General features: G+C 43.6%; 1 protein-coding gene across 1 annotated transcript in view; it reads right to left on the bottom strand.

Moving 5' to 3' along the window:
• GRIN2B (glutamate ionotropic receptor NMDA type subunit 2B) overlaps positions 1-24,753 on the bottom strand; it is a 169,785-nt gene that overhangs the window by 109,149 nt on the left and 35,883 nt on the right. Inside the window, exon 2 of the mRNA XM_051620353.1 lies at positions 8,531-9,129. Coding sequence (XP_051476313.1) covers positions 8,531-9,129 — 599 coding nt within the window. The remainder of the gene's footprint in view (positions 1-8,530; positions 9,130-24,753) is intronic.

The raw sequence follows: 24,753 nt of genomic DNA, 5'->3' as shown, positions 1-24,753 counted from the left end.
GACAAGCTGACAGGTCCCCATAATTTCTATTTTCTTTGTTAGTATTTTACTCACATTCAAATACTTCAAGAAACATAGTGCACAGTGAAGGTACAATACAAGAAAAAAATTACACTACGGTAACAAATGTTCATATTCAATTCAAAATAAAATTTTCTAACCTTAACAAAGCAGGAATCCCTTGTCTAACACTGCAAACCTGTTTTTGAAGTTTGAAGTGAAATTAGCTTCAAGTTATTTGTTCACATCAATAGAAACCCTACTGCTGAATAATTATTTGAAAGCAGAACAAATGCATTCATTTCACACGCTCATAACTCAAAATTGGATGAACAGGTTTTTTCGCTCAGATTTTTTCAAAGTGTTCACCTTCGGACTGAGAAAGAACATAAAAATTGCAACATGAAACAAAACATACCTTAAAATTTATAGCTACTTGAAGGCTAGTGGAGAGGTCTGCAAGCTGCAGAGGAGGCTCTGGATTCTGCACAGGTGACTGGTGTATAAAGTCACAGTTTGGTTTGGTGCCTTTGAGGTAAGTATTCTGCTGCCCCACAGATATACAGAACCACATTTTCCCAAAATTTGGATGCAAGACTCAAGCACACCTTTAAAGCAAAATTTTGAGAGGAATTTCAGCAGGAGCATCGAGTCACGAGTGCTCTAAGCCTTGATTCAGCAAAGCCCTTAAGCATGAGCTCAGCTTGAAACATGCACGACGATTTCTTAGATGAAGCATACATGGCAAAGACCACTGAACAGCAAGTGCCTCTGAAGGGCAACAGACCAGCTCTTTGACAGGGCTCAGCTCCATCAGAGAAGTGTGTAGGACAGAAAGGGCAAAAGAATATCCCATCAAAAGTTAAACCATTGGATTGGCACTAAGACGTCAGAATGTAACAAAAAAAATCTCACGCCAGAAGCACCAGGGATAATGCCTCTACTCTCTGCCAAATAATCTGATAATCTGATTTATTATTTTCCCCCCTCCCCTCCCCTTTCTATTAATGAATTTCTGTTAACGGTGAAGGCTGTCGTGGCCTCCTGGCCCCGCGGAAAGGAGCCACTAGGCGGCGAGCTGCGCTGGTGCCTTGCCAAACTGCATGGTGAACCCAAATTACATCAAAGAGGAGAGAATTAGGGGGAGGCGAAAGGAGACGGGAGAAGAAGGGAGAAGCTCCACAGTTCCACAGGGAGCCATAGCAAGGCAGCAGGTCCTATTTTTAAAAACCTGAAAGACAGTAAGAATGTTAAGTCTGAGGGGAGATAAGCACTAACAATCAAACCAAAACCCCACCATGTTTATATCAGAAAAAAAAAGTAAAAAGAAATTTTAATGCATGTTCCTAACGGGCTGTAGTGATGAAACTGAACATGGCCAACCATTGGTCTTCAGGTGTGCAACTCAGAAAATATCCACAACCTCAACTTTCCTGAAGAAAAGAGGCTATTTCCCACCTTCCCTCTGCTGATCTACTAAATTCCTGGGGGTACTATAAAACTCACCAGATCCCAACTGCATTTTGTGATTGGGGAAGTTGCTGATGCTAAACCATAGCCAGAGCTGGGTTTGCAGTTTCACGCTGCTTCTTTCAGCTCCACCACAGAGGAAGGATTTTGATTTGCTTTTCATGAAAAGTGGAGAGAGTCTGAATGCACAAGTTAAAGCATATTGTCACCAGCAAGTAAGTTTTCCATGGTATTAGCACTAATTGGACTTGGCTGCAGAGCAAGAGATATCTCAGAGGGCTGGAAGCAGAACATGGACATTTTCCCATCTGGAAACTGATGGTGCATACCAAAACTCATTCCCAGCTGGTGAATTTTGGAAGTCTTTCTGAAAAGGTCTCTCCTCTAATCAAAAGATAACCCTTGCCAAAAAACCCATCACTTCACTTGAACCCTTCCATCCTATTTTAATTGCAAAGAGAATGAAAAATGCAGCTGCCCACACACAAGTGCCTCCTTTCCCCAACAGACAAAGCCTTATTCTGCAGAACCTGTGGCACCTGCTGAGGAACAAATATTTTTGCCATCTCCCCCATCATGCACTTAGTCTGCAGCATCTTACCAGCATGGTGAGTTTGTTTGATGTTAGACCTTCCCATGGAAGATAGTCATGCCTTCCTCTGCCTAGGCAGCACTGCTTAAAGGCTGGGCAAAGCAAGGAGGACACCCAGGCACACACCATGCCCTTCTCCACTGGGTATCCTTAGCAGCCCACCAGTAGGTGGAAGGTTTGGGTCAAGAACATGTTACAAATCCACCCTCAGTATCCCCCTTCAAGGGACAGACACAAAGGAGTGAGAAAGACAAATTGAACGCTGCCTCTGAGATGTGATGGCACGTGGATAAATGCTCCCACCCGCAACTGCTCACCTCCTGAGAAGGCAACACGACTAAGTGGTAGCCCCAGGGTTACAAACTTGGCACCTTCCACCGGCACTGAACCACCACAGCAGGCAGCAAGGCACACAGGACAAATGAAGTGCAAGAAAAGAGAATGCAAGCAGCAGAGATGTGCAACAGTGGAAGCAGGGAGGCAGCAAGACTCTAACAGAGGCAGCAAGCGCAAGCCAGCCCTGGCCTCCAGCTGCTGCTGGAGCCATGACAGGAACAGGCAGCTTCCAGCAGCAGGGATCTCTAATCCGTCAGCAACGCTCCCACCACGTGTGGCCAGCCAGCACCAGCCCGACGGCAGCCGGACACACCAGCCAGCAGGAACATAACGAGCTGCTAACAAGACATTGGCTTAAAGGCTTCAAAAGGCCAAAAGTTACATATGCTGCCTTACCCTTCAAGTTTCTGAAAAGGGTATTTTCTGCATTGTGGAAACATGCCATATATACCTTCTCCCCCCTCTTGCCTGAAGACAAGACACATCTCCCAGCACAGCACTTCCCACCGCTGGGTGTAAGGGCTGGAGAAGGGCTTCCCAGCCAGCTGCCAAGCAGGTAGATGCAGCCCCACTGAAGCCAGCGAGACCTCAGTGCTGGCCAGTGCTCCTCTGTCTTAGCACAAGGTTAAATACACAGTCCCATGAACAGAGGAAGGCTGACACAAATGGTTCTTTCTCCATTCCTGCTCTCAACTCCCTTGTTACGCTGTATGAACGTGTGTGGCAACAGGTGAGAAAACAGAGTGTCTCCATGGCAGTACCTGCAAATGACACATAATAATCACTGTGTCTGACATGGCAGGCAATAGCTGTGAAGACTGAAGAGGAGAGGGCAGAAGGATGGGTTGGGAGAGGCCTGGGAAATAAAAAAAAGGTGCTGCCTGGGCAGTGTCCTTGGCGCTGACCTGGGGAAAGCAAGTCCAGGGTGCTATGGACATGGAGCTGCTCCTGGGCATCAGGATGGCATAGCACCTGTGGAGGGGCACTGCACCCTTTCAGGAAAGCATATAGCCCCTATGGTCTTGAGTCTACAAGGAAGCAATATATTTGTACAATCTTATGGAAAGCAGTTTCACTGCTTACTGACTCACTCTTTAGCTAAGTCCCAGAAGTTCCTCATTTCCACTAGGGGAATATGGTCATGTGAGAACAGAGCTTGCCCTGGATGGACCTATGAAAATAGTTTCCAACCATTCATCAAGGTCTCTTTTGCATTTCTTCACTGGTTGGCATGAAAGGCTCCACATGAAAGTTAGTACTTCCCCCAAAGTGGAAGTATTAAGTCCAAGAAACACACCAAGCTAACTTGCCAGCTGTTTCCATATTTGAGGAATCTGAGGTGCAGAACTGAACCTACCTTTGTTTCCCCTCTTAATGTATTTTTTTGCAAAGGCAGTATAATTCCACATTTGTATTTTCATTCCAAAGCAAATGCTTCACTGCACTTTTTAGTAAAATGAAATCTGGTGTGTGCAGCCTGGTGTTAAATGAGAGACTATTAAAGCCAATGAGTGAAGAACTCATTAGTAACCCTACAACAACAAACTAGTAGTTATGGCCCAGCATTCACAAGCAGCCGTGACAACCAGTAGGAAGAACCCAGGTCTCATTGAAGGCTATAATAAAAACACAGCTTATGTAGCCCAACAACTGTGAACATCCATATGAAATGGCTAAGCTTCTATTCCTCAAATATGTGCCAGAAATCATATTCTTTTCTCATAACTCATCCCTGAATTCCACTCCCAAGAATGCTCCTGTCATTTAGTTATTTATTCATATTTCTAAAATGTAATGAGAAACCAATCCCAAGCTCAAGGAAATCTGTCCCATCAGTTAAAATAACAGAAGAAGAAGAAGGCTGCCTATAAACACATCCACCTCTGCCCACACTCTCCTCAGCAGCAATGGTGAAGGAAGAAGATAAGAGCTTTGCAGAATGCCTAGAAGGTTAGCAGCTCTCCTTGGAATGGAGAGTATGAGCATCTCTCCAGAGGAAATCCTTGTTAAAGTCTCCTTCACAACCTATGCAATCCCCTCATCCAGTAGAAGAGAGCAGAGAGTATTATGGGTTTACTAGGTGCCCATGAGAAGTCTAGCCATTGAGATAATTATAAACTTGGTAGGCTGGAATATTCAAACCAGATTCATTTCCGGGACAATGAAGGAAGAAATGAAACAGGTAATTTTTACAAACAGAACAAAGAATTAAAAAGTGTAATTGAACTGGAAAACAGCATTTAGATATTTGAAATCCAAATGATCACCTAAACCTATTATCAGCATAAATTGAGATAAATCCCTCACTAGAGGAAAAATTCCTCAAGAATCATTCAAAAAGAAAGCTTTCAATTCTTGCAGAACAAATCTTTCTCAAAGTATCATCTTCCTACTAGTTAGTGGAGTTATCTCACCAGTGAGCTCATTTCTAGGACAAAACCTGCTATGGTCGTGATCATACTTCTGCAGTTCCAGTCTAACACAAAGGAGAACCTGCTTCAAGACAGACAAGAAACAGTTGCTATGAGACCATTATTAATACGAGAAGAAGCAGACCAAACACCCACATTGGCAAGAAATGGCATTTAGATAACAGTCGGTCTTGTTTCTTTTTGTGATTGCAGCCAGACTTCAAACAAAACTTTGTTTGCAGAAGCTCTTGCAAAAATAAACAAGTGTTAATGTAGAAGGGGGACAGATGTGGAGAAACGGAGCTTTCCGTCTGAATCTGAGCAACATTCAGTTCATTTTCTCCTTACTCCATTTTACACCCAGATCAACCACCAAGACCATGTTCAGCGAGACCATTTGATTTTATCTGCATTCAGATCTACTGCACTTTCAGAAAGAGGAAAAAAAAATTGTCAGAGTTCAAAGGCAGATCTTGGGAAATGACTAATTCACTGTCTTAGTGCATAATGTGCCCCAGCTGAACTAAATTACATGTTTTTTCAGTTGCATGTGTCACTCTCCAAAGAATAAAATGGGAAAATTCCTTTATCGCACTGCCTCCCAGCTATGAATTTGAAGCAAACTGGACCACTTTGGATTAGTTTCAAGAGTTTCTGAAACACCAGCTACATGGTGATGTATTGTCTGAGGTCACATACACTTTGCAGTCTCCCTAGACATCAAACCCACTTACATACATTTCTCTATTCTGTGTAGGCATGCAGAGGGGGAAATGTAAGTTGCAGATGGCTGAATATAGTATTGCTGGGTCCAGGGCAAGACTAAAAGTAGTTTTCCACAACCTTCAGTCCAGTCCAAAGTGAGCCAGACCATGTCTCAGACATGCAGGTGTTGCCTGGTGTGCATAATGTAGAGGTGCTGTGGGACCTGAGTAGGTGGAAGTGGTCAGGGAAAGAATGAAGCAGCCAGGTCTGCACAATCTGTAATACCCCAGATAGACAAAGCATTTCATGAGATATTTAAAGACCTCAGATACACAAAGTATATCGGGAGAGGTTTAAAGCTTAGCTCATAGTAAATTCCAGAGAGTTCAATAGGACTTGAACATATGAACACAGATTACAGCCATTCATCTCTGTGGGGTTTGGTTCAGTCAGGTGAACTCATATATTCATGACTGCTTCTTTCCACATCTTGTCCCTCTCCTCTACCTTGCCTCCTGCCCAGACTCCAGCCTGTGAGGCTGAGCTTGAAGCTATCACATTTCTATTGAATCTTCAGGTACATTTTAAAAGCAATGGCCTAGCTTTCATACATCAAAAGCTTTCTGAAAGTAACTTCACTTACACAGAAAACTAAGCACCCAACTCACAAACTCAAACTTTTTAACTGTTCACTCAGAAGTACAGGGAGGGTGGAAACATTTAGGGGGGCAGAACCCCAAAACTAACAGATCACAGGCTAGCACCGTGCAAGGTAAAGCAAATATTTGTGCTGTGGTCATAGAAGTAACAGAGTAATTATTTCTGAGTTAGGTGCCTGCAGCAATCTAGGCAGTGGCAGAACGGAGCTTGGCAGGGACTAATTGGCTCTGCTTCTCAGGGAAACTGAAGTTGGTACCCAAACCAACCTGGGTATATCTACACGTATCTGCAGGCATTCCTGTGAATACTGTACCCAAAGCAGACAAGGAAGAAACAGGATGATTTGGGCCATGAAGGTGAGAAGAAAGCTAGTTTCTTCAAAAGTGACACGAACTTCTTTCATGTGGTGTGCCCAGGCTTGAAGGCACATTTACACTGCACAACAGTACTGTCATATCCAGAGACTCAACAGTCTCTGAGCTGGTGACTTCAATGAAATGCAAAGAAGTGCTATGCAGAGAGATTATGTTGGGTCCATGAAACAGCGCAGCTCTATGGGTATAACCTTATGCACAGGTAATGCAGTGTCAAAAGAACTACTTAGCAGAAAGTCTCTGCAGAACACTGCATCACATAGTGGGCAACATTTTGTTTTCTAGGTAACTGCTGAAAAGACACCATACAGCTCCCTCAAAAAAATCCCTATTTATTTGGAAAGGCAGAACAACAGCCTGCCTTAATGCTACTTCTCATAACTTTGTATATATTCAAAATATTTTCTCTCCTTAAACATTGCAGGGATGACTCAAAAGAGCAGCAGAAAACATCCCTTGCCCTAAGCCTAGCTGGGAAGGAAACTGATAAAAGTTTTAGGCACCTTTGGTAGTTTCAAAGCTTGCAGATAGCAAGTAGCCAGTATGGGGAAGAGGAAGTAAAAGGCAGTAAGACCAGGTAATATGTCAATGTATCACAAAGAACAAACAGCAGATAGCATTATGGATAAAATAATGGGTCGAAGAATAGACTTTTCTTTCAGGCCTCAACTTTCAAGAAAAGCAAAATCTGCTTTCTTGTTCTCCAGTCCCTCTAACTGCCTAGTGTAGTTGACAGTGAGGGGTCACAGCACACAAACCAATCCACCACATTCACACTGTTCCATCATTCACCATGACACATGAACAAAGATGCTGAGCTCTGTGTGGTCACCTCTCCTGAAGGCTACTGCCTGGATACCCCTTGTCCTACCACAAAGAGATGAACCTACCAAAGGATTTTATATGTAAGACATTAGAGAATGACAGCTCAGCAGGTCAGGAGCATCTGGCTAATTGCAGATCCCATGTCTAATTACCTGGGTTGCTTAGCAACAGACTAAAACTCCAGCTGGGACAAAAAGGAAGATCTAGTAATCAGAGCACTGTTCTAGAGGTTGTTCTACCACGGGCTTCCTTTATGACGTTAAAAAAGTATCTTAGCACAGTTTCTTAAGAAAATCTGAGTCTGGAGATGTTTATTCTAATACGTTTTCCCCATTTTACATGACCTTTTCCATCTAGAAACACTTGCCATTCTGATGGAGGTGCCTAGGCTCTCTGCACAATGTGTACAAGAGAGAATGGGACCCAAAACACTCAACAGACAATGGCCAACAAGGTGCCAATGAGTAGGGTGATAGAACAAGCTGTTCTCTTTAAACCCAAGGGCTTTAAAGGATTACAGTATAAAGTCGGAGGTGAGCAGAGTTGACACTAACTCTTTTTGCAGCTCTAGTTCTCCACATCTCTCTGCATTTCCTTTTCTCCTGTAATTCAGGTCTAATGGACAGCAGATAGACACTTGGTCCGCAGACAACAGGTGCCATGAAACGATTCCAGGTGGGTTACACATCCATCACCTATAAAGGACACCTGTTAACATACTGCTGGAACAGAACCTGGTCCCTCATAGATTTCAATACAAACATCCCCACTGCTTGCAGCAAGAAACCACCTGAGAGTTACAGACCCATTCATGCAAAGACACTCCAAGAAGTTCAGCACTGTTATAAAAGCAGTGCTGAAATATATAAAATTTTGTGCACCAAGTGGCACACTCAAATTTTTGTATCATGCCTTCACAGCTCCTTTTCCTCATGCTGGCTTGCCCCCTGTGTTGTATGGAGGCTAAGAGGGTGACAGTACTGGCACTCAGGATGCACAGCAACATGGGTCCCACCATAAGCACACCTCCCCATGCCCAGGTTCTGGCCAACATCACCTGCTGCCCCGAACCACTATGTACCCTAGCAGAATCATTCTGGTCTCAGAGGTTCTTTCTGATCCCTCTTTTGTAAGGCCAGCCCAGCCCCTTCGCTTACCTGTTGAGCATGTTAGACTGGTAAATCCTTTTCTCCTGGGTGTTGTAACAGCTGCTCTTGGGCTCAGGGATGAAGCTGTGTTCAGACAGCATATCAGAAGCAGCCGTGGTGATTATGGCTATTCCATCCCTCACTCTAGCAGGAAGACCATAGTCCCATTCATCATATGAGACAGAGATGAGCCCGGTGGGGAACTCGGATGGCACTGTGTCTGTATCCCCTGCCACCAGGCTGGGCACAATCCACGTGTAACCATAGCCTGTCAGACCCACAGAGTTGGCCACCTCAAAAATGTAGGTGGCCTCTTCCTTTGTGCAGTAGAGGAGGATAACAGGGCTTTGGAGCTTCTTGAGCTGGTTCTGGATCTTTGAGTCCCCATCATCCAGGGACATGTCCAACAGGAGGACCTCCTCCAGTTCCCAACCCACAAAGCTGTGCTCAATGGTACTGCGAATCTTGTTCACAAAGTCCTGGTAACCAGGGAAATAAGTAGTGACAATGGAGAAGATGTACCAGTCATATTCTTCCATGATGTTGAGCATGACAGAGGCTTGCTGTTCTATTGATGGGCCAAACTGGAAGAACATGGATGACTCATCCTAGAATAGGAAGTCAGAGAGGAAGAGAGAAAAAGAAAACAAGAATAGGTGAAAAGAAATAAACAGCATTCCTAGTCAACCCATTGAGCATGGAGGGGTAGGCATACAGTCAAAATCTTACACTTCATGTCTTGGCCAGAGCTTAAGGATGTTTAATTTTTAAAAATTTAAAATTTAAGTGAAGCAAGTGGGAAGGAAGTAAAAGCCTTTTTATGACCAGCTGTCCTTACTTTATTTTTAAAGGCAGGTCGCTGAAATCACTTATAGATTTCAAATGTTAGGCATGATTCTAATAGACAGGGAACAAGTGGTACACAAGTAAGGCAACAAAACAAAACAAAACAAAACAAACCAGAATCATAGAATAGAATCGTAGAATTTTTGGGGTTGGAAAAGACCTTTAAGATCCTCAGGTCTAGCTGTCAACCTAGCACTGCCAACTCCACCATTAAACCATGGCCCTAAGCACCACATCTATAGCTTTTAAATACCTCAAGGGATGGTACTCAAAAACTTCCCTGGTCAGCTTGTTCCAGTGCCTGACAACCCTTTTGCTGAAGAAATTTTTCATAATATACAACCTAAACCTGCACTGATGCAACTTGAGAAAATTTCCTCTTGTCCTATCACTTGTTCCTTGCAAGAAGACACCAACACCCACCTCCTACAAGCTCCTTTCAGGCAGTTGTACAGAGCAATAAGGTCTCCTTTCAGCCTTCTTTTCTCCAGGCTAATCAACCCCAGGTCCCTCAGCTGCTTCTTATCAGACTTGTGCTCTAGACCTTTCACCAGCTTTGTTGCCCTTCCTTCTACGCACTCCAGCATGTGAATGTCTTTCTTCTACTGAGGGCCCAAAACTGTCCTGCTGGCCATACTATTTCTGACACAAGCCAGGATGCTGTTTGCCTTCTTGGCCACCTGGCCACACTGCTGGCTTATACTCATTTGGGAGCCCATCAAAACCCCCCAATGCTTCTCCTCCGACAGCTCTTCTAGCCACTCAGCTTGTAGCTTTGCATGGGGTTGTTGCAACCCATGTGCAGGACCCAGCACTTGGCCTTGTTGAACTTCATACAACTGGCCTCTGACCATCAGTCCAGCCTGTACAAATCCCACTGTAGAGCCTTCCTACCCTCAGGCAGATCAACACTTCCATCCAACTTGATGTTGTCTGCAAAATTCCTGAAGGTTGTACAAAATATTCCATGGCTGCAGAAACTAAGAGCTGTAATAATCCAGGGATCATCATCATCTTACATGCAGTATAAACAGGATACCCAGCAGCTTTGATTTTTATTTAGTTTGGGACAGTCAATTTAGTTTGAGTACTCAGACTGCAGTACAACTACAGTAAGCAAAAAAACATTGGACAAAAATAGCTCTGAGAGCCTTCACTGCAAGCTCCTCTCAAAGCAGGCAGTAGCACAAAGTGGTACAACTGTGAAGCCTCAGTCTCAGAACACCATAAAATATAACAAAAAAGAAAAATAAATTTCTAAACTACCATGGGCTTTGTTTATACCACGTTTCAGAGCAATGTTAGCTCAATATTTCTCTTGTTATTGCTTTCATATCCTTCTACCATACCAAGTTCATCTTTGCAAGAATCAGAATTTGTACCAATTTATAATCTCCAAAACTCCAAGGGAGCTCTGTACAGATCTCAGCTCTTCAATGGCATAACACTTTTGTCCTGGGATTTCACAAGATATCAGACTTTCAATTTGTGACAGATCCAGTCAAATCCAAATCCCTGCTTTTACCCATTTCACGATGGAAAGGAATGGGAAAAGCATTTCCAAGTTATGCTCTCTTATGGATCGAATTTCTATCTTTTAAAATAAACTACAAACTCCCACTGACTTATGTAGAGTAGGGTTAGAGCACAAGCAAATAAACAAGCAACAAAAAAGGCAGAATTATATATCTCTGCAGAGATTCCCATTACAATAAGAAAGTTCTCCAAATCATAGAATCATAAAATCATAGAATGGTTTGGGTTGGAAGGGACCTTAAAGATCATCTAGTTCCAACTCCCCTGCATGGGCAGGGACACCTCCCACTAGACCAGGTTGCTCAGCGCCCCATGAAAATCTAATCATCACTTCCACAATGAGATAGCAGCTTCACTTTCTCTCAGTGAGCTAGAAGAGTTGAAGCAGAGATCCAAAAGGAGGTAGTCAAGAGTTTTAGACTTGGGGAAACTCATTGTGCAAATGGCTCAAGACAACACCTCAAGATATTTATATTTAGAACAGCTCTCTACCAAATTGTCTCTCCCACAGCCCAAAAGGTAAAGCTGTTATTCAACAGCTTTGCCAGTTAATCATCTGTCCATCCAACCCTTCTTGACTCATGGTTTTGATTACCTAGAGATATGGCAAAATGTACCATAGCTCAGCAGCTCTAGAGAAGAAGGCCTGATCCTGCACCCAGCCTTAAGCTGTTTGTTTCTCTTTCCTGAGCTCCCTATGAGTCTCATCCTATACAAAAGAGTCCTTGCTCTCAGATCCCAATGCCTCTCTTATGAAATTTGGTGATTAAATGCTCTTCACTTCTTCCATACAGCTCATCAACCATGTGCAAAAATATTGACAGGGCTGCTCTTTGCTCACTGGAAATATAAATGTATGCAACAAGAAAAATTAAAAAAAAAAAATTTAAATGAAAAAGTATTTTAAAAAAAAAGGAAGCAGCAACAAATTGGAGACAAGTAAAAAAAAGGAGCAGCACAGGAGCCTCTCAATCTGTGATAAACACTGGAATTCGTCCCCTTTTCCCAGAATTGTACTCAAGTATCTTTTTTATTGAAAGAGGTTTCTCTTTTTATCTTTTAAACTTATGAAGAAAATGAGGAAAGACTACACTATTGTCACAGCATTTGCCATAGTTTGAAGAAAGCCTGAACAAGCATCTCCAATACCCTTCACAGCACTGTGCCTTTGAAAGCCACTTGTGCCAAACTGAATGCTGGAGTGTTAAGACTCAGCCTTACCATAAAATGAAAAGGCAAGACAGCTACACTGATGGCTAGCATTTATTTTTATATTAAATTCAACAAAAGATTTTCTATACTTACATATAATAACCTCTGAACTGACTGCAAATTTCCATTATTTCTAGCAGAAAATCCAAGACCTGAAGGATCTTGTTGTTGAATTATGGGAATATTTGACACCCAGCATCTTCCAGTCTTGTCTAATAAATCCTGGGTGCTTTCCTCAGTGACATAGGGGGTGGGAGAAGTGAAATCCACTAGTATTTCAAGGCTATATATACATACATACAGGGGAGTTAGTAGGTGTCATATCAAGGTGCAGGGGGTACTGCTCTCTGCATGATTTTAAACACAAGTGCACAGCCCAACTGTTGAAGGGAATGCAGCCCCAAAAACGTGGGGAGAAAATTCAGAGCTCTTCACTAACCAGTCTGTATCAGAAGTTCAAAAATCAATACACCAAATAGATAGCTTTATCACAACCCAGCTAAATAATTCTTCTCCACAGCGTAATGTAGGCATCTCTCCTTAAATCAAACAGCACAGACCCCTTGGCTGTGCAGTAATAATTGCTCTTGAGCAACTGCTCACATTCTTATTATAGAAGCACCAAGCTTCTGTTCAAACTTCTGTTCAAAATAGGAGTACTAAGGAGGTGTAAGCCAGTCCAGCTCTTGCCTCACCAAGATGTCTCTTGGCCCTTGATCACCTCAGTACTTGGGCTAGACAACTCAGCATTCAGAAAAGAGTGGGGCAGACAGTCAACATCGTAGAAAAAAATGTCCATGTCATAATAAATTAGAATTCCTCATGGAGCTCAACAGAAATCTCAGTGAATGCCTTTTGGGGAACAGAAACTGAAAAAAATGCCTGAGAGCCACAATTTCCTCCCTCTCCTTATTTTTGATCACACCTGATGGAAAGTCAGGAAGAAGGAGCTGAACAGACAAGAGAACCACAGGCCTATCAGAGTAGGAATTTGACCTCACAGTGGTGTTACAATGAAAGCTTTTAAATGAGATCTAAAGGGGCGGTTCAGTTTACCATTTTTACACATATATACCTCATAGAATCATTACTGCATTATTGGAGTCTAAAACCAAAAAGGAATATTTTACCCCTCCAGACATTAAAGATTTTTATAGAACATGGCAAACTCTTATTTTTGTCCTGCAGAAATTTCACATTCTCTACCTCCCTTTTTCACCTTTGAGCAGCCAAAACATGGAACAGCCAAAACATGGTTCAACATTACCATTGGGAGATAGATTTAAGTTTGGGATAAGGATAGTTTTGAGTTCAAAGCGGAAGTCATCCCTTGTATTGCATATCATCCATGTGAAACACAATCCCCTGACTACAGGAAAAAGCTTGTCTTTGTCCTGCAGCCCTTTCACCTGCAAACCCAGGCTCCCCATAGCTAACTGCTGCAAGAGACAGATGCTGCAGGGTGTCCATCACATGGCCTGAAAGAGTAGAGTCTCTATTACAGGATCTCAGTGCCTCCAGAGATCCTAGTCCTCCTCCACTGCCATCCTGCAAGGTCAGGTATCTGTAGCTTGAAGAGCTGAGCTGGAGGTGGAGCTGATCAATTGACACAGCACCACTCCCCAGCTGACAGATGGCTTCCCACAGAAAATCTGCTCTGAGTTTACCGCTGCTGGGACAAGTATTGCCTCCCCCTCCTGCACGTTTAACCCCTCAAGATAAGGAGGCTGGTTTGCACATGGTGAAGGTGCAAAAGAACCTACCATGAAGACTCCTTTTGGAGACTGGTGGCTGTTGAGTTCCTAGGTGGATGGAAGAGGGTTTGCAGAGGTGGCACAAGGTTTAGAGAGCAACCGAGTGTTATTGCCACCACTTCAAAGTTGCCCAGTGCCTTCTGTTCCTCAAGGGGAAGCCCATGCAGATATTGCACAAAGCCAGTTCTGACCCACACCTCACAGAAGATGCAAGCCCTCGGCAAGGCTGCAGATGACTCTTGGAGGAGCCCTCCTGCAGCTGCACCATTTGAAAACAATCACTGCCATTTAATGAACCTTTTACCTTCAGATGTGGCAGAAGTGGTCCCCGGGGTGCTTTTCTCACAAGTTCCTTCCTAACAATCTCTCTGGATTCCCCAGGCAAGCAAAAACAGTTACTCCCTTACAAACAACATCTTAGTATACAGAGCAAAACTGCTTCTTGGCATGGGCAGAACACCCCTAAAGCAAAGAAATGCAAGATTCCAAAAACATTTGCAGAGAGCCAGTCGTCTTGAGGAACTAGAGGGCCTTTCACTGAGCCACAGTGTAGCTGCTGACTTGGGGCCTGAGGAGATAAGCAATTATGGTTCCTCCACGCAGCCTATCTGAATATAATCTTGTTCTGTCTGCCGTATTCTGATGGCTGGGCCATGAACAGATTTTTGCTACTGCTGGCACATTCCTTTAGTCCAAGCACCAGACCCCACGAGGGCCAGGTGTGCCAAGTTATACACAAGGAATTTGAGTGAAGAGTAAGGCAGTGAGTTTGCTTCTCCTATTTGGAGAAATAATCAATTTATTTGCAAAATGCTCTAGGCTGCTGTCTCTGCACAGGTGCAGGAGAAATGCAGTTCATGCTTATCTGGGGGTAGCCCCTTTTTATTAGGCTTTTGGGAACATCAGCATACATAACCCCATTTGCTGCTGCATTAAGCTTCTCAAACAGCCATAATTTAACAACTGGGCTCTGCCCTTCCCTTCCTTTCCATTTCTTCTCATTTCCCTGGTGTGTCTTCAGTACAGCCTTGAGATGCAAAATTCCTCTATGGCCTACAGACAAATCTCATAGAGCTGCCTCTTGTTTAGATTTTGGCCCTGCCTACCACCCATTTTGTGGGGGCAAAAAGGAGTGAGCAAGCACCAAATAACTTCTGGGAAAACACAGACCTTCATTTCCCTAGCTGTGTTGTGTTTTTTTTTTGTCAAAACTGAGACACCACTGTGTTCCTATTTATCACAGTCCTGGTGGGATACCTGATTCACTGGGAGTTTTATTGTTTGTGATGGAAAATGCCACAACAGTTCAAAGTCTTATAATTAATTTTCTCTATTTTTGAGTCCTGTTTGTTATAACAGACCTGACAGGAAATAAGGATCTTTGTTACTTAAGTGTTCATTTACTCCTGTTTATTCTTACCACAAACGCATCACTGCCTCAGGGTAGCCTGCAGTTGCAATCTTCTGCCTGATTGTTTTTTCTCTCCAGATTTAATTTTTTCATTTAGTTTTCAGCAACTCAATACAATAGAACTCTTTTTAATATTATGTGCTGCATCATCTTGTGTGAGACCTTTCCTTGAGTGCCTATAATAATCCAGTGATGCTACAGCCCTAGCACAACATCCCTGTGGTGGCACTGTCACCTTGAACAGCATCTCTGCATCTCTTACTCTGATATACACTCACATTTCCACCAATACACATACTCCCAGCAAAACCTACTCACAGTAAGGTTGGATCATGTTGGACTGTGCCATTTCTTAATGGCTCTCTGCCTAGCTGATACTATTTAGTGCGTTTTCAACACTTTCCTGTCTTACTGGAACAGGTTCCCTGGGTAATTACTGATTTTGGCTTGCACAGCAGATGGAGCAGATGAACCCCTGCAATCCTTTCCCAGTGCTCTGATTCACTGGTGAGTGGATCGTTCTTGGTGACAATCCTCAGAGCTGCCCTGGGAACATGCCATCAGTGGGAAGTTCAGATTTGTTAACTGCAGAAGCATGGTTTACATAACTGTGTCATTTATCAGTTATCTTCCTTCTTCTCATAATAACTACTGAACACACTAGCTTCATTTGACAGAAGGATACATAGCTCAGAGATGATGGTTACAGAGAACTGAATAAAGAAATTGGTGGATTGAAAGGGAAAGGCCATGTTCAATGTTCCAACTGATTGAAAGGCAGGCAGGATATACTGTGATAAATTAGTGGAGGGCTGTAGGAGCTCTCTTTTACTGGAGAGTGTGTTGCTCTGTTGTGTCCTTCTGGTCCCTGCTAGACAGGGCATACAGCTGGACAAGAAAGAAGGTCTGAGTCAATTAGGAGAATGGTTGTTAACTCTCTAGGTCTTCTCTGGAAGCCATGATCCCTGGTGGCTACTGAAAGTAACTGAGATAAAGAATTTAGCATAGCTACATTTTGTTACCCTGGTAAATGTACCAAGCTTCACATGTATAACATTGACTATACACGTAAGTATCACCATATACACAGATCCCAATCACATCTTGGACGTTAATCTCTCTGTAGCAGTGGAAACAGATCTCCTGCAGAGCCCTACCCCAGGGACAACTGTGTAAAAGTGCTCCAGCACCAAGGAGTTCCTGAGAGCTGCAATAAAAAGGTCTCTGATTAAAGATGACTCAAGGACTGAAAACTGCTAAGTGATTTCCACTTTCCACTTAAGGGTCTACAGAAATCATTTGTTCAAAGCATTTTGCAACACAAGGAAACACAAGATACCTTAGATTCTATAATCTTGATTTTGGGATTGTTTCGCTCCATACCACTGACAGTTAATAAAAATGATTAAAGAGTCAAACACACCAGGGCCATTGTATGACATATATGCTTCAGAGAAAAATCCCAAAAGTTGTTTGGCTAAGGAGAAGGTGCACTATTTATTAATTTTGTACACAACTACTGGTCAAAGCAGCTGTATGATGGTATGTCATGCCAGCTTCTCAGAGCATCACATAGGGATGCCAGCACTTTTCCACTGAGGGGAAATGGCAGTTAGCAAGCTGCCAGGATAAACAGTTTTCACACCAGGCTCATTGCATTTCCATTTTCACCTCTGTATGTGTGTGTTAACTTGTTTGATGAGCTTACATGGATGGATTAAATCACTGGCCCTTTTAGGTAGATTCCACCCATCAGATGCCATGTTACACCACACTGGCAATCTTGACAGCCCAAACCTAGTTCTCCTGTTTCAGTTCAGAGAAGCCCACTAGGGTGGCTTAATATCCTGACATTGTCAGCCCATATTAGTTAGAGGAAAGTCAGACTGCCCCATTACTCATCCATCCAATTACATCATGGTGTTTGCCTGGGACTTCTTTTCTGGATGTCTTACCCTCTAGACTAAGAACTGAATTTTGAGTGTAAGCTGAATGGGATGTCATTGGCATAGTCATATTAATCAATAGTAGCCATAAAACTATCCAGCACTTTTAAAAAAGTCTCGTCACAGTATTTGGCAAGATATCACTGAAAAAATTTCTCAAATCAGCTATGTGGGGTGAAATACTATTTCTTTTTATCATTTCTAAATTAACTACTCTTCCATTTTGTCAAGTATGCCTTTGGTCTCTTAGTATTCACAAAGTTTATCTTGAGCTGAACCTCCAAAGGTTCACCGAGTCTATTTAGATAAGCCCTGGAAGTTCAGCATTTCATCCAATGTCCCTTGAGCCTCTCAGGAATTGAAGATCTCCTCTCACTGTGACCTAGCTGTGGGACAGGTCAGAGTGTGTCTGTGAGGGCCTCCATTCTCTCTGTGTCTCCTGAAGTAGCAAAACCTTCTTTCATTCAAATTCTGAATTGCTTATTTAAGCATTAACCTTCTGCAGGCAATGCTGTTAGTTGCTTGCATCCGAACACATGGCACCTCCAGTCCTGGTGAGACCAAAGTCTACTCAGCCTTTATGGACAGAGGGAAGTTGGCGGTGCCCATGCTCTGAGCTGGCCAAACCACAGCTGAGGCAAAGTAGTCAACTTAGAGTAATACCGTGCCAGGACTTACTCTTTTCTTACAAGCTGGTCTTATTAACCAGCCTAGACCATTTTCAACACATTAATATAGCTCACAGACCCTTTAGATCAGAGCTTGCTTGCCTCAGAGTGCAAGTGAGCAAGCAGCTGGAGGCAAAACCTGTGTAGATGTGCCCTCCACTTTCCTCAAGGCACAGAGCAGTAAAAGCTTCTGCCTCACCCACTCTGTCCAGCAGTAACAGGCAATGCTCTTACTCAAAAGAAAGCATAACAAACAAACAGAAGAAAAAAAACAAAACCTTAAAATGGGAGAGCTTCCTACCAAGAAGACAAAACCAAGAGTTGAGTTCTAGGTTGCAGACTCCAGATTTCCTACAGCTTCAAAACTGGCTGCCTCTTCTTTAAGAGGGTTATAACTGACACACTGAAAAAAAATTTTAAAATAAATAGATCGATAAATATTAAATTAAAAAGCAGGAAAAAATGAGGACAATAAAAGTCCACCCCCACCGCTGTGGTCCCGGCTCAGCAGCTGAGTCTCCCCGGCAACCCCGCACACAGAGCGCTGCCCTGCGCTCCCCACCGCCCCCCCAGCGCTGCGCGGGGCCCGGCCCCATGGGGCTGCGAGGGCTGGGGCTGGGCGTTGCCACCCTTACCCCTACCAGGGACTCATCCCTTGGCATCCTGTTGAGGCTGCAGAGATGGTTTGGAAGAGGAGCGTGGCTGACGAGCCACCTGCCTGGACCTCTTGTGCTGGGTGACAAGAAGCAGGCAGGAGTCAAGTCTTAGCATAGAATTATAGAATGATTGGAAGAAACCTTACAGATCATCTAGTTCTAAACCACCTGCATGGGGCAGAGGCACCTCCTACTAGATCAGGTTGCTCAAAGCCCTGTCCAACCTGGCCTTGAACGCTTCCAGAGAAGGGGCATTCATCCAAAACTTCCCTTGGCAACCTGTGCCAGTGTCCCACCACCCTCACAGTAAATAAATTCTTCCTAGTGTCTAACCTAAATCTACCTTCTTCCAGCCACCTCTCATCCTATCGCTACATGCCCTTGTAAAAAGTCTCTCTCCCGCTTTCCTGTAGGCCTCCTTCAGGTACTGGAAGGCTGCTTATAAGATCTTCCCAGAACCTTCTCTTCTCCAGGCTGAACCCCTCATTTTCCCACCAAGGCCTCCTTTTCCAGGGCTGGTTCCTTACTGTCTCCATGCTCCTTGGTGCTGTTTTCCTTGAGAGGAAGGTGTGGAGCATATGAGCTACTGTCTTTGTTTCCCTGAGTTCACGCACCACTCTTACCTGGGGATTCAGTCCACAGCTACAGCCAGGTTTATGCAGTTAGGCCAGGTCAATGGCAACCTGCCCATGAGGCTGCCCCAAAACTCAGAAAAAAGAGAGCCCACCATTTCTCCTCCTGAACCTGGGAGTAAGCATTCAGTCATTTCATACTCACAGCTTTCTGAGACCTTGAGGGTCCAGGCTAACCTTCACTCCACCCTCCAAATCAAATCCTGTCACTTTGGAAAGGAGGTGCTGCTTGCTCAGAGTACAACTCCTCCCTGCTCAGAGCTCTCCCAAACCTGACTCACCCCAGCTCACTCCAAACTGTGTTTTACAGCATGGGCTGGGACAGGAGCAATGTCAAACCCTCACTGTATACGAGGCAAGAAAAAAAGTCTGTGTGTCGTGTTTTAAGAGGGATTTTGCCACCTTACTTATGCTGCCAGGATATTATAAAAGAGCCTGAGCATAAATTTAATTATCCTGGTCCATTTTTATTTGGACATGATGCTGGCAAGCAGCCGCCTCATTAGCACATAACACGTATGTCTGCACCAGGGAACAGGAGGCACAGAAACCAGACTGGCCCTAAAGCATCCATGCATTAGCACTGTGTGGAAACTTCAGCTCATGCCCAGTAGGGCTGCCATGTCAGGAGAGCTAGCTAGTTCAAATCCCAGCCTGCACCACCCTGGTGACTCTCCTTCTGGTTTCAGATCTAGCTGGGGACTCCCTAAGCCTGAGGAGAAGAACCAGAGGTGGATTCCTGAACCACTGGACCTGGACTCTGGGTTCAGCCCCTGTTTTGGAAAGCAGCTATCACTGAAGTGTGTTACAAGAGCCTTTGATTGGAACAAGTAATAAGGATTTCAAAATGCAGCCTCATTTGTCATGCTTGAAGACCTGATCCCCATCAGAGCTGGCTTTGTCCATAGCTTGTTACCTCCTGTGCCCCAGGGTGGATGAAAGCATGGTAGCACCTACTTTTTCTCTCCCCAGCTCTCCTTTCTAATCAACCAGTGCACACTGCCTCTGTCAGGATTCTGCTGTCATGCCTGTCTTGCTCATCTAATTGATTCACAAAGTTTTAAACGATTATTGATTCTCTGCTTGCCCACTGTGGAGACTCTGAGACCAATAAAGCACACGGAGTTATTTACACAGATATTAGAAAGGAAAGAAGCTCCTTCCTCAAATGTTCTTCTTGAACTCCCATCTATTAAGTCTCAGAAACTCAATCGGAGGTTTCCTACAGTTTCACAGACAAAAATCATCACCAATATACCAAGTTCCCTGCATGTCCACATCCAAACACTTGCAGGATATTGTGCCTAATCCACACCTGCTGAGTTATTGCTTTCTTTTATCTTGTATTGGGATCATAGCTCTTTAGTTCCTCTTTGCCCAGATGATTAACAGCTAATTGCCATACCCCTTGCTGCTATGAGACTGAGGCAGAAACTGTGGCAAACTTCCTGTTCAAGGAAAAACCATTTCTGAACTCCAAGGAATTGGGTGATGTTCTTGGTAAAAGACTGGACAGTAGGAAACTTGCACAGCTAGATCTTGCAATCTTCCCCACAGTTCCTGAAACACTTTACAGCCATGGTTGCTACAGTGATTGGTGCTGTAAGGCCCATTATATCCACCACCATGATCTGAACACATGAACGTTTTCAGTCCTTGGGGTTTGAAGAGGACTTGGGAGAGGGAATCAGTCCATCTGACTTTGCATGAAGGGTGCTATGAGTTTCAGTTCTGTACTTCTTTTTACTTGGGCAATGAAAGTCAATGAAGCCGTTTCTAGTCAGCTTAACTCTGTGCAGGAGCACACAATTGCATTCACTTTTCTTTTCTATACTTACCTGCACATTAACAGAAAGTGCCATATATATATTCAATACGCCCTTGACATAACTTAAAAGCAGCAGCATAATAAATAAGATGCTCTTTTTGTACTTGAATTCAATTTTTTTTCTATCTGTATTAGGCTTTGTACTTTTTTAAACAAAACCTGAGGTTGTAACAGAACTGCCATATCTTTTTCAAGATCACACGCACTGAGATTTCTGTGTAGGATCAGCACAGCAGAGAAAAGGATTGATGGAGCAGCAAAAGACTTTGCCTCTGCTGGCCATTAATAATAAGAGTAACAAAAGCATCTAAGAGGATAAAAGCCAGGGTGAGGCATGTAAGGTATAGAAATAGCTCTTTGACTGACTCAAAGGCAAAGCTGATGCATCTTGTTTTTCTGCATCTCCCGTTGTCTGTCCTCTTTCTTAACCACACACTCTGGCACGACGGGGGAGTGGGAAGTAGATGGAAGCATCAGCAGGAGCTACAGCAAACCAGGGAGAAATAAGCTATTGAGCCTGAACATTGCCTGGCCAGGGCCCGTGACAAAAAATGAACAAATAACAGTATGAGAGGGGAAAGAAAATGCGATGTCCAGCACTGCACCTCCTGCATGGGAAGAGCCGTTGCCTGTGATGCTTTGTCTTTTCCTTCCACTTTGTATCACTCTGTCTCATTATTTTTTGTCTTCCTGCACACAGCTGCCTCCAGGTTCTTCAGTGCATGCAGGTGTGTGTGTGTATATGTATATATTTACATGGGCACGTGTATGTAGGCAACCCTATATGCAGAATGGCTGAAGACAGGCAAATTGCCTCATCTCCAATATGCCAGTTCCACTTGGGCTGGCAGCAGCTGAAGTACGTTAACATCTGACAATGACCCCTATGAAATGAGGTGATGGTGCAGTCCAGCCTTACTGAAGGTTAGGGTCTACATCACCACACATGCATTCAGAGTTAATTAAACTGCTGGTTACTGCTCTCAGAGAAGCCAAGGATTACACAGGCTGCTTCATTACACAGTCCTGGCCACAGCCCAGAGGTAGAGAGCTTGCATGCCTTTAAATTGTGGGCAAAAGCATTGAAGACATGGTTTTAACAGATTTTATTCTTCCTGAAAAAGTACATTCTTTCAGGACTCATCTTCCACGGAGGCAAGTAGTCATCTAATTAATGTAATTAATATACACCAAGAGGATCTGTGTAAAAAAAATCCACAAAAACAAACTGAAACCAAAAAACAAACACCAAACAAAAACTGTCTTTCCTTCAGGCAGGTCAGAAGAAGCAATACTTGTGGGAAGGGAATAGCCACAGAAAGGTTTATTTCAGGGCGCAGCTAAGCAATTCTGAAAGCTGAGACAAAGTCATCACTCTGGTCAACTAACTTCAGGACACTTTTTTTTGCTAGTTGGAAGAAATGCCGTTTCTCCTTTCATTCAAAACCTCTGAATAACTGCCTCCTGAGATGCACTGAGCTGAAAAACCTTTCCTTCAAGTCTGGTGGCTAGTGCAAGAAGCTCGACCTTTTCATTATCTGAATGGATGCAGGATGTGTACATTCCTACACTAAACATCCATCTGCACTGTGCGGGAGCCTGCAGCAGTAGCAGTGTACCCTTCCATCTCAGAGGACGTTCTCCTTTTCCCTGTGCTATGAGTAGAAGAAACAGGATTTAAGAACTATGTATGTTCATCATCTTGGCATCAGCACTCTTCAGGGCATGCAGACTTGCAGAGTAGACATGCTTGGTGAATTACAGAATCACAGAATTGTTCTTGTTGGAAAAGACCTTTAAGATCATTGAGTCCAACCATAACCTACCACTACCAACCTTTAACCTAACTTTACCAAGTCCAGTGCTTAAACCATGTTCCCAAACACCACATCTACAAGTCTTTAAAACACCTTGCATGGAAGATATCAACCTGGTGCTTTACAGCTCATTTGGTGGCCATCTGCTCTTGTTGTGTTACCCAGTAATTTCTAAGCACTCAGAGTAGATCTCTTTCTCCTTTCACTGGTCAGGCTAATCCCACTAACTTCAAAGTCACAGAGTACTCTCTAGGTGGAAGTGAGAATGTGGTTAGGCTCCTTGTCCTTTCAGCAGCAGGCTATGGACACAACCTCCCTATTCACCAGTAGGAAAACATGACCTTTACAGATACCCATCACTGGCCTTTCATCGAATCTCTATTTATAATGAAGCTGTAGGATACCCAAGAAAGGAAAAGTATGCAATACTTTTTACATATTTGTATGTTTTAAAATGTACATACTCTATCCATATATCAAGGGCTGAGGAGGATGCTAAATCTCCTTTTTTACAGGGAGCTTCCTGAGGCCCATTAACTCCTCTTCAGCTGTATGCTGGGGGAGACTTTGCACAGCCCATTGATAATATGACAGGGTCCAGAGATGGGCCACAAGGATGATTAGAGGACTGGAGAACCTGCCATGTGAGGAGAGGATGAGAAAACTGGGTTTGTTCAGCCTTGAATAAAAGAAAGCTCAGGGGAGACTTCAGCACCATGTTCCAATACTTGAAGGGTGGCTACCAAGAAGATGGAGACGCCCTATTTACAAGGAGTCACATGGAAAAGACAAGGGATAATGAGAGCAAGTTGCTCCTGGGGAGATTCCAGTTGGACACAAGAGATAAATTTTTCACCATTAGGACAATCAAACATTGGAATAGTCTCCCAAGGGAAGTGGTAGATTCCCCTACATTAAATAGTTTTAAGTCTCAGCTTGACAGGGTGCTGAGCCATCTCATATAAGCTATAGTATTACCTAAAAAGTTGGACCAGATGATCCCTGAGGTCCCTGTCAATCTAGCATTCTATGATTCTGTGATTCTATGAATATCCATATTTCATTGATACATAGCAGCAAATTCTTGGGTCCCCAGAAGTTTTTCATTTCACTCCATAAGCACCAGCATGTCTCTTTCAGAAGAGATTAATCATGTGAGCCTTCCTGGTCTTGGTCTCAACTCTTCTCGGGAGTAAACAGAGCAATTTACTTCCTTATGCAAATTCAATTGTGTGTCTTAGACTCCAACAGAGGAAGCCCTCAGTCTTCTGAGAACATGGATGGCAACTTTTTAACAGCACACAGTGATTCTGCCTACAAGTTTACAGCCTAAACTAAAGATGAACAACATCTCAGATGGAAGTGGCAGGAGGATTTTAAGCAGGCTGGTCATAATCCCTCCTGCTGGGATGTGGACAGTAGACATAAACTGGTCCCATTCTTGGTGAGTCTTGGCAGGCAATTTTTCAGGACTGTAAGTGGGCAACAACCTTGTGTCCTGAAGCTTGCACAAAAACACCTCCACAGAGTTTAACAGCATCTTGCAGTCTTTATGGACTCAGAAGGGAGATTACCGCCTCTTGAAGTGCCAAGAGCTTTTGCTACAGCTTCTAGGTTTTCCCTGAACTGCTCCCCTCCAGATATTGAATGAGCTAGGTATTACAAGATTTTTATGCAGCAATTTTTTCTTCTCAGCTGATGTACTCAATGCAAAGTGAGTACAATAGACAAGATCTCTTTGCTCACCCATATCTGCATAAGCTTGTTTTAAGCACATTGTATGATTGCTTCACCTTCCCAAAAACAGCCTCCTCACATCTCCTGGCCTCTCAAAACCATGCCTGGATTGTGTAATGCCACAGGCCCATGTCAGAGATACCAGAGCTAACCTGGACAACCTAGTAAGCCCAGATGACACAGCAGAAG

The sequence above is a fragment of the Apus apus genome, chromosome 1, assembly GCF_020740795.1.
Source record: "Apus apus isolate bApuApu2 chromosome 1, bApuApu2.pri.cur, whole genome shotgun sequence".
Classification (NCBI taxonomy): Eukaryota; Metazoa; Chordata; class Aves; order Apodiformes; family Apodidae; genus Apus; species Apus apus.
This window is presented reverse-complemented; position numbering and strand designations above follow the sequence as displayed.